General features: G+C 41.1%; 1 protein-coding gene across 1 annotated transcript; it reads right to left on the reverse strand.

Annotated features, from left to right (window-relative positions):
• Window positions 1-6,640: 6,640 nt before the first annotated feature.
• Window positions 6,641-11,129, reverse strand: LOC135465727 (F-box/LRR-repeat protein 20-like). Its single transcript, XM_064743046.1, has 2 exons — window positions 11,003-11,129; window positions 6,641-8,700 (listed from the first exon to the last, which is right to left on the reverse strand). Exons 1-2 carry the CDS (start codon window positions 11,024-11,026, stop codon window positions 6,811-6,813), a joined length of 1,914 nt encoding a protein of 637 aa, XP_064599116.1. The 5' UTR covers window positions 11,027-11,129; the 3' UTR covers window positions 6,641-6,810.
• Between the last annotated feature and the right edge of the window lie 53 nt (window positions 11,130-11,182).

The raw sequence follows: 11,182 nt of genomic DNA on the forward strand, positions 1-11,182 counted from the left end.
TATATTAAATGCTCTACATCCCGTGTCTATTCTTTACTGTTTAGAAAACAGATAAGAAAGTTGTGAGGACGGTGTTACAGCCTTACAGCCTCCATTACTCGTATTATCAATACCTGTGTATTAACCCACGATAGCACAGCCAGGGATGGGTTAACCCACGGTAGCACAGCCAGAAATGGGTTAAGCCATGACAGCACAGCCACTGATGGGTTAACCCACGACAGCACAGCCAGAGATGGGTTAACCCACGATAATACAGCTAGGGATGGATTAAGCCACGACAGCACAGCCAGGGATGGGTTAAGCCACGATAGCACAACCAGGAATGGGTTAACCCACACTACCACAGCCAGGAATAGGTTAACCCACGATAGCACAGCCAGGGATAGGTTAACCTATGATACCACAGCCAGGGATGGGTTAACCCACACCACAGTCAGGGTTGGTTTACCCAACATTAGCACTGCCAGGGGTGGGTTAACCCACGATACCACATCCAGGTATAGGTTAATCCACAATACCACAGCCAGGGATGGGTTAACCCAGGACAGAACAGCCCGGGATGGGTTAACCCACGATAACACAGCCAGGGGTAGGTTAACCTACGATAGCATAGCTAGGAATGGGTTGATTCACGATAGCGCAGCAAGGGATGGAGGAGTCAAATATTGAATACCAGCGTTAACATGAGCAATACTAATGCGTTAAGACACCCTTGTTTAAATTTTGAACAAGGTCAAATTATGACTTCGTACACTATTGTTCCAGTTATCACACAATAACAGGCAAGTTCATGGATTAAGCACCAAGATATGTTTGATGGCATTTGGGATTAAGATAGGCTTCATCTTAATCCAAGATGACATTTAACACTTTTTGAATACCCCAGCATAAATACAAACTCATCCCCCTGGTATCGTTAACTTTAATCTCAATATGACCACTCTTGGCACAGTATAAAAATACAGTAAGACGATGACCAAGGACAGGTGGTACTCTTATTACGATAGGGAACTTGTACGTCGAATCCGACATTTTACTGTTTCACATATACATGTACAAGATAAACAGTACCGTTATCCATGGCTTCAATACAGAGATAATAAATCTTGATTTTTTAGTTTCACCTCGATGAACAATATCTAATTATATTCTTACTTAATTTACAGAAATACCAATAAATAAAATTTCACTATTTGGTAGTCATTTCCACATATACCTGAGAATCAAACAAGCGGATTGTCTATTTAACAATGTAAGTTGAAACACATGTCGTGGTGTCCGTTTTTTTCCACAGGAATATTCAGACAAGGAAATAAATGTACAACAATTAGAAACTTTTTGTAAACTGTATGTAAACTTTTATTTCATTTTTGTACACATCCGCTGGAATGAAAAATCGACAAAAAGAGGCCAGATTTACACTTAGGTGATATAAACTCAGCTATCGTCTGAGCATTTACCAAGGACTCTTAGTCACGTACTAAAGTCTACTCGAGTCACATCAACCCCGCAATGTGACCCCTGTAAGGGGCACAAACCCACTAACCCAGTTAGAATGAAGTCAATAAAGGTGACTCGACAAGGATATAGAGACAAAATCGATCAAAGAAAAAAAAAAAGAAAAAAAAAAAAATACCTACATGATCTAAACGTACAGCTGCCGTTATATCTTACAGGCTTTTCCCCAAAACTATTAGCTTTAAACAGGACAAATCCTGGAACCAGTCAGCAAAACTAGAAGACTCCATGTCCATGCATGTTTCATAGCTTTTCCTATCGAACAAACGCCAGATGATGGAGTATGGGTCAGTCGGGTTTCCAGTAAATTTTTGAATGCTTGGTTCACAAAAAGAATCCAAAGTTATTTCTGAGAAATCCGCACAGAAATAAGCATTCAAACTGTGATAAATTTGTCTAAACACTTGTTGTGTGTTCTCGATTTCAATCACAGGCCGTTTAAACCACATTAAGCATAAGTCAAATCTGGTACTGAGCTCTTGATTTGCGATCAAATTTAAAACTTCTTTATAACGCTTATCCTTTGTTTTCATGTATAAGCTCAGACATTGTGATAGCTAACCCTGAACGTAACCTTTAAGTCTGAACATAGCCTTTAGGTTTATGTTCACATTGTTAACTTCTAGTCTAAACCTGAGCGTTAAAATCATACCTCAAAGTCTGACTTATTAGTCTAGTGAAATCTGTCTAGCTTGTGAACTCCGTCAGAGGTAGGCCTACATGTAGGCCTATCTCTACACTTTGCACCAAGTAATGTGTTCTGCACAATATTGCCTTTTTATTTTTCTGACATTTTACAACGTGCTGAACATATTTCCCTTGTATAACGGTGATCAGGTTTATGGGTTGTAGAAACCAGACACATCCCCCGGTGGCAAACCATCGCACCTTTAGTGTAAGTGACAAATCTCTTCAGGGACTAAATAGCTGCCAATCCAGCAATAAGTGAACTCGAAGTGAATGCGGCATAATAATGCTCTATAGTGGTCTTACCCGAGACTGACGATCACTCCGCACAGCAGGTTCCTCGATGTAGGACACTTACGGTAATATAAAGATAAGGCCTCTGAGTCATATTAGCGGTATCGTGGTAGATGAACCAACGAAATTCTAGTATCGAAGGCCTGTAACAGGAAGATGGGGCGCTACGTACAAACGGTCCAACAGGTACAGTGTGCAAGCCAGCCAATTATAATCTGTCCTGAAAAGGAGAGAGTACAACGTACACATCGACCTGCTTCCAGAGTTCGGTGTTAATCCATCGGAAGAAAAAAAATCAAAGCAAAAAGATTCCTAGCATAATACTGACCGCCGTCGTGTAAGTGAAATATTCTTGAGCACGGAATAAAACACCAAATAAATAAATCAAAAGACGCATGTACATAAAACAAGGCAAGAGTATGATTTCTTCTTCGCGAGTGTCATCCACAAAACAAAGCTGCTTCCACTATAACCGTGTGGTAGTCCTACTGACAGCGCAGCTTTTTGTGTTACTCTTGACCAGTGGCGTCTAATAAATTGCTATTATCATAACTGCATTTCTGACCAAATTTGGCTTAAGCCGTGATGCTCGGGGCGGAGTGTAATTTCATAATATTTAAGCATTTACATGAACATTTAAAATTAAACCGAGGTAAACTGACAAGCAGCCGTATTTCACCGGTCACGTCACGGATTGACCATTTGCCAGCTATCACTGTCGTCGCTACTCTGATTTTACTTTTCATGCTGCAAGTCTTTTATTAAATGGTACAGGTATATATAGCATCCACAACGGTGTGTCTGCATGTACACGCTAACAGATATACACCGATGATGAGTTTCCACCAGTCGTTTGCTGTTGATCTGGATTTTTGACCTTGTGTTTCACGCCGTACTCAAAAATACTTCACTTATACGACGGCGGTCAGCATTGTGGGGGGAGGAAATCTGGAGGGAACCCACGGCCAACCGCAGGTTGCTGTCAGACCTTCCCACGTACGACCGGAGAAGAAGCCAGCATGAGCTGCATTTGAACTCACAGCGACCCCATTGGTGAGAGGCTTCTGGGTCATTACGCTACGCTAGCGCGCTAACCAACTGAGCCACAGAGGCCCCTGTTTATCTGGAAGCCCTGGACAAACCACTGCGGGTTTACTTGGCGAGCGATCAGGTTTTCATAGAAGCCATTTAATGTATTCCATAGCCTCTTATACATCACAATTACCGTATCAATTCGGTACAGAATACCACGTCTCTCCGTGGTGTATGGCCACGTATGACAGAGTAGTATAGAAAATTCATGGTCTTCGTTCTTTACTAATTCCAACACAAACCTCCGAATTAGCTATAAAGCTACAGCGACACCAACGCTCTCGACCACAGAGCCGGTTAACATATAAACATCCACGGTGAAACGGAATAATACTCGTGAGCATCTCAATTTAGAGCTTCCCATTCTTTCTTCATTTATTTCCTTTATTTTGCAAGAATGGCCTCAGCCGAAAAAAAAAAATACTAGGTCAAAAATTGACTCAGTCCGTCTTAACAAAGTATGTCATTGCGATCTGTAGGATATATGCGTGTCGGGTAAGTATTTATATACACAACTTGTTCCCCAATATCACGGGACGACACAGTAACGTACTCGTGACTCTGACATAGACCAGAAAGCAAACATGAGGTCATGAGGGAGATGCCCGACTCTCAGGTCACCTCAAACCCTGCCAGTCAGGACCGGAATGTCAGTACCACTAGGGTCACTTCAAACCATTCATTCCATAAGTCATCACTTCACTAAGATATTGTCGTGAGGCTAAAAAATATTCTGTGGAGAAAACTGAAATGCAAAACGTGACAAAAATAACTTTCTTAACAAAAATCACAATGAATTTAATACTCCCTGATTTGGCTGACTCAGTACACATATTTTGCTACAGACACTATATGGATTGTAACTGATAAATGTTCACAGACTCCTCCATCCGTACACAGTACAACTGTCCTGTTGTAATTTTTGTCAGGCCAAAAAAAAATAAAATAAAATATGCCTAGCAACGTTTATTTATTTATTTATTTGATTTGAGATTTATGCCGTACTCAAGAATATTTCACTTATAAATACGACGGCAGCCAGCATTATGGTGGGAGGAAACCGGGCAGAGCCTGGAAACCCTCGACCATCAGCATGTTGCTGCCAGACCTTGCCACCTACGGCCAGAGAGGATCTAGCAATGTTCAGATAAACTTCCCTGATTTACAATCAAATTATACATAGCAGTGTCCAATGTAAAATTGTTTTAACATAAAGGGAATGTTTGAACACCCAGATATAACAGAGCTTAAACTGCCTTCATACTATAAAAATCCTTTGGTACATTTTATGGCATGGTTTAATTTCACCACCAAAATGCATCTTGAATGTATTATGGTTGTGGAAGTAAAACATGCACTGCACACCAAGGTTGTGAAAATAAAACATCACAAAGGAGAACATTTGATGCTGCTCATATCACCTGTACACCAACAAGACTCAAATTTTCCAAAGAAGACCCTCCCCCATCCTTTTTTTCCCCCACCTAAAAGATTTTCATTCCAAATTTACGTGACAAACAAAAATGAGAAAACAGGCCTTCTTAATATAAATGTTTGTCTCTTTGACATTGTGATATCACAGACTTGCATCAGATCATTCACTGGAATCAATTCAGTAAAAATAATAATAGTGTTATGTACACAATATCTACAATCATGTGGTAAATAAAACAACAAAACTCAGACCATCAGTCTGGATATACAACAGTAAGTATGGACATTCACCTACCAGTAAAATGGTTATCAAAGCGATTTTCTTTTTGCTGAAGTTGCTTTGGCATTTCAAAGTGCTAGCATCTTCACCAATACAGTGTCATGGTGCAACCCAATCTAATCAAGTAACTGATTCACTCTACAGTAAAATACTCTTACCCCAATTCCTCAAAAACTTTCAGTGCAATTTATGCACATTTTCAATTTGATTTTGGTTGGGTTGGCAAATTTCAGGGGTTCACAAAAAGCATAATTTGTCTACATTGAATAATGCTTTCAGAATAAACACCTTGCAAATCTGTGAAAATGTTGAGGAACTGCAGTAATTCATGGGACAGTTCTCTGCATAATGCTGTTTGCTTTGTACAATTATATGATTATCGCACATATTAAGACAATACTACAGATATATGTACACAAATCCCACAGGCTACCTGGACACATCTGTCTCCAGCTACAGAATGAAAATAAACAGTGCCCTGTTAAATATATACATCATATGCACATATATACTGTAGTTATCTTCCACACCAACACTCAACCAGTACTTCCATCACTAAACAAATAACATCAATATTCAGACTTCCTAAATACATGAATATTTAGCACACGGAGGAAAAGAAAACAAATAAATACAGCCGTATAAATCAAAATGACCCAGCACAGTCAAACAAACTACTGACTGTCATGATCCTGTTCATATACATATACATGTATACCTTTATATGCGAGAAAATACCTCGGACTGACTTCTCTTGGACATAGGTGTGTGTAACAATTTATTTTTTTAATGTAATACAAATGTACTTCTTAATCACATTAGCTTATGCACATGTGTAAAGTATGTATATATGTTACATGTGTAAACATACATATACATATATATATATATATATATATATATATATATACCAATTACTTGAAGCTGTAAATGACTTGTAACACAGTTTATAATTCATATCACCTCAGTATCTGATTTTTTTCTCATTCCTCCACACACATATAGGTAAGCTATCTACATGACCTACTGAATAAATAAAAATGCCCCAAATTTGTTAACAGACTGCATCTTAGTTCAGTTACACGGCTCCTCCCATGGTTACAAAGCTCCTCCCATGATTACAAAGCTCCTCCCACGATTACAAAGTTCCTCCCAGTTATATAGCTCCTCCCATGATTACAAAGCTCCTCGCACAGTTACATGGATTCTTCCATGGTTATTAAACTTCTCCCACACTCACATGGCTCCTTCTGTGGTCATAAAACTCCATCCCCCTAACCCCACCTACAGTAACATAGCTCCCTCCATGGTCAAAAGCTCCTCCCACAGTTACAAAGCTCCTCCCATGATTACAAAGCTCCTCACACAGTTACATGGATTCTTCCATGGTTATTAAACTTCTCCCACACTCACAAGGCTCCTTCTGTGGTCATAAAACTCCATCTCCCCAACCCCATCTACAGTAACATAGCTCCCTCCATGGTCAAAAGCTCCTCCCACAGTTACAAGGCTCCTCCCACAAGCCGTTTCTGTACAGACTTGAGGTGTTTAGCGTGAGCCTCCAATCTCTCCACTCCTTCCAATGACATCCCACCACACAAGGATACGTCCAGAGTCTTCAGTCGGTCACAGTTCACTCTGAGCAGCTCCAGGGAGTGGTCAGTCAGTTTGTCACAGCTCGACACATTCAGAGACGTCAACCGGGTCATGTTCTCGGTCACTGCTTCCACACCTTTGTCTGTGACATTGTAACACTGGGCCAAAGCGAGCTCTTCCAGACTGGGGTTGTTCTTGGCGATGGATTTGAGGCTCTCGTCTGTCAGGCTGTGGATCATGCTGAGGTGGAGAGACTTCAGCTCTTTGAACCGTATGGCGTTGATGATGCTGATATCAGTCAGCTTGGAGCAGGAGGACAAGTCTAAGGTTGTCAAACCTGAGATGTTGTTCAGGCTGTAGATATTCTTGTTGTTCTTCTTCAGGCTTTCCAGCTCCTCCACAGTGAGCTTCTGGCCGACCTGGCCGATGTACTGAGCGCGGAACATCGTGTTGATGTTGTGTTTCCGTGTACAGCGACACTTGCCGTTTTCCCCATGCTGAGAGTGGTTGACAGTGTTGTCATCCCTGATGACACCCAGCAGGCCTAAATCTGTTACCTCTTTACACCAAGCCAGCCTCAGGTACCTCAAGTACTTCAGGTTTTTGGCGATGGCCTGGACACTGATATCTGTAATGGCAAAGCAGGATCCGAGATCCAGATGCTGCAGTGCTGGCAGACTCTTGCACAGACCCAGGACAACATCATTGTCCATTGAGGTGCAGCAGTTCAGGTTGAGGTGGGTCAACTGGGCACGACTAGAGGTGCAGAGCCCAGGATTGAAGGCTTTAGGTAACAGCTGATAACACTCAGACAGATCCAAGTTGGTCAGCGACGGTAGCAGGTGCAGTCGGCTTACAGACGTGTCCGTGATTTGTCTGCACTTTGTTAACTTCAGTCTCACCAGCTGACTTAGGTTCTCCTGTATGGCGCATACTGCAGCATCTGTAATGTCAGCACAGCAGCTTAGGTCCAGTGACTGGACGCTTTTCTGCAGGTCACACATAGCCATGACGCCTTTCGTACTGATGTCCTTGCAGCCGACCAAAATCATCTCCTCCAGCTGCAAGCCTTCCACTTTGAAAATTTCAATGAGGGAATGATTTATAAGAGCTGTTCGGCTAAAATTCAAGGAAGTGATCTGCGAGCTGTTATCCCTGAGAAACTGCAAAATATTCCTGAATGAGAAGACGCTTTTGCTAGCTAGGATCTCTGTGCCTTGAGGATAGTATGCGTTTGAATTAAAGGTGATTATAGCAGAAGCCAGAGATAGTTTTTGAACTTTAGGGCACACAGAGGTAATCCTGTTAAATGTGGCATCAGAGAGGAAACGAATGGAGGCCAAATTTAACTCCTTCACATTTTTCAGAGCTTTCTTCAGAGCCACAATATCTGATTCCCTTTCTAAGATCTTGCCACTCATGAACAAACAATTGCAAGAGCTCAAATCTAAACTGACCAGGCTGAAGCAGTGAGAAGCAAATGACACAAAACTGCTTTCTGTAATATCCACGCCTTTCAATGACAAACTGGTCAGGTTTTCACACAGGTGTTCGCAGGACTTCAAGATAATTGATGACGGATTCATTGACGCATCAATCTGACTGAGAACAAGATTGGGACTTTTCCGTCGAGAAAGACCAGATAAACCTCTTTCCTCAGTGGATGAGGTGAAAAACGTGATGACCATGTCCCGTTGCAGAACCGGAGCCAGAGATGCTTCATACCAAAGTTTGTTCACCAGGCAGGCTTCTTTTCGATCAGACACACTGAGGAACCTCATTATGTACGAGATAACCTGCAATAACACAACAACAGTTAAAGCTTCCCAACTGTACCTCATTCTCATAATGCATTCAGTAACTCATTCTCATCACTTCGGTGGCCTAATGGTTAGAGCATCAAACCCGATTTTGGGAGACCCACGATCAAACCTGGGTTGGTTCATACCAAAGACTTTAAAAATGGTACTGTACTTCTTGCTGACTCTCTTGACGCTCACTTGAGGGCCACATGTCAGAATAATGTGATTGGGAGGAGTGTCATGCCTGGTGTCTTCGCCATGATATTTCAGTGGCGGCAGCATTTTGGCAGCATGGACTTGTCCTGCCATAAGAAGACACCTATAATGACTCCTTGTTGTCATAAGACTGAAAAGTTGTTAAGTACCATGTAAAACCCAAGCATGCATACATACATAACCCAATAAATAATTCTCATGCTGACCCCTGACTGGAGTTGGTACACCACAGATAATAGATTGGTAGATCCAAATGTCACTTAAATAGCGGTCTTAAGTACAGGGTGGTAGTAATCTAGATAGTTATAGGGATTACACTTCCTGTACATACCACAGATACTAATGGTGAAAACTGCCCTGTATTGAGAATCTGGGATATATCCTGAAAGTGTAATCACTGAGATTAACAATAATTCTCTTACCACATAATACTTCACTTGTTTATTTCACAACTATATACATAATTAACAAATCTAATATAGTTAGTTTAGCATATTGTTGTAATTAATATTGGTATATATAACTGTGACAATTAATGTTAACAGATATAAATACTCTATAGTATAATAAACAGTCAGTATACTGGTAACTGCAGGAGGACATCAGTCATCTTTAGTAACTTAATATATCATCAATACTGAACAGGGGCCTCCGTGGCTCAGTCGGTTAAAGCGCTAGCGCAGCGTAATGACCCAGGAGTCTCTCACCAATGCGGTCGCTGTGAGTTCAAGTCCAGCTCATGCTGGCTTCCTCTCCGGCCGTACGTGAGAAGGTCTGCCAGCAACCTGCGGATGGTCGTGGGTTTCCTTCGGGCTCTGCCCGGTTTCCACCCACCATAATGCTGGCCGCCGTCGTATAAGTGAAATATTCTTGAGTACGGCGTAAAACACCAATCAAAAAAAAAAAAAAAAATCAATACTGAACAGCTAAAAAAAGCTGGATATGTATACAATTAATGGAAGACTCAAGGACGAACTACACAAAAGTCCAAATCACAGAAGAATACATCATTTTCTTTGGACACACTGCAGTGCTTGTGTACTTCATGTGTGCGTTGTGTGCACACATGTACACTGATAATACTTATTTATCTATTTGATTAGTGTTTGACACCGTACTTGAGAATATTTCACAACGCAACCGCATTGGTGAGAGGCTCTTGGATCATTATGCTGCGCTAGCATGCTAATCAGCTGAGCCACGGAGGCCACCCTACACTGATAATAGTGATGTATTAAGGGAAAGAATAAAAGACAACAGCCTTGGACCTTTCATTACAGGTGAAAAGGAGTTTTATGAGCTCCACGATGGGAAGTTTTGAGCACACATTCTTCTGTCGCCAAGGTGAAAAAAAGTCCTACTTTCACATGAGGATCTTCAAAAATGTCAGGCAACTTCTGTTGACCTTAATTTACTGATCACCTGTCTTGCTGTGTTTGAGGCACAAATGACACACCTTTCCTTCAGAAACATATTAAGTTCATAAACACTCAGTTCTTCAATTTTCTACACTGTTCCTTTAATCCAAATAACTTTTCAGGAAAATTTTAAGATGCCCATATTATAGTGCAGACAAATCATACATTACAAGAGGACTTTTCTTCCCGTTTAGCGATGAAAGAGAACAAAATCAACACTCACCTACTGCACTATACAAAGCATACTCCTTCTACCTATGAAATTTCCTTTTGATTTATTGACTGATTGTTACTCACTCAAAAATATTTCACTTAAACGGCGAAGTTCTGTGTCATCTACAAAAAAACCACTGGCACGTGGCTTTTAACACGAACTGCTTCCGTTAATTCCCCGCTGAATTAATGGTCATGCTGAATTAATGGTCATGCTGCATGCATGTTGATTCGGTGTCATATGAAGCCAATTCCAACCCTATATGACTATTCTGATACGAATACTTAAGGTATTGTGGCCTACACTACAGTTCGCATAACCATAAGCTCTACATGTATTTAGATCTCTTCAAATATGGCAAATTCAAGCACTGAATCGATCCAGAGATTAGACTGACATTTTATGTCTTGACACAGAACACACGCCAAGAAATACTTCGGTAACTTACCTCCATAGGCAGCTTAGATGCCATGCTTAATTTTCACGAAAACACTGCCTCAATCATCGGCTATCTGAGCGATTAAGCAACTACCAAATGCAACCGCTGCGTTTGACGTCTGACAGCAGTTCATGTGATTAACCTAGGGGGCGCTGCGAAAAAAAAGTCACATGACGCCGAGACTTTGGC

This window comes from Liolophura sinensis, chromosome 5 (genome assembly GCF_032854445.1).
Source record: "Liolophura sinensis isolate JHLJ2023 chromosome 5, CUHK_Ljap_v2, whole genome shotgun sequence".
Taxonomy (NCBI): Eukaryota; Metazoa; Mollusca; class Polyplacophora; order Chitonida; family Chitonidae; genus Liolophura; species Liolophura sinensis.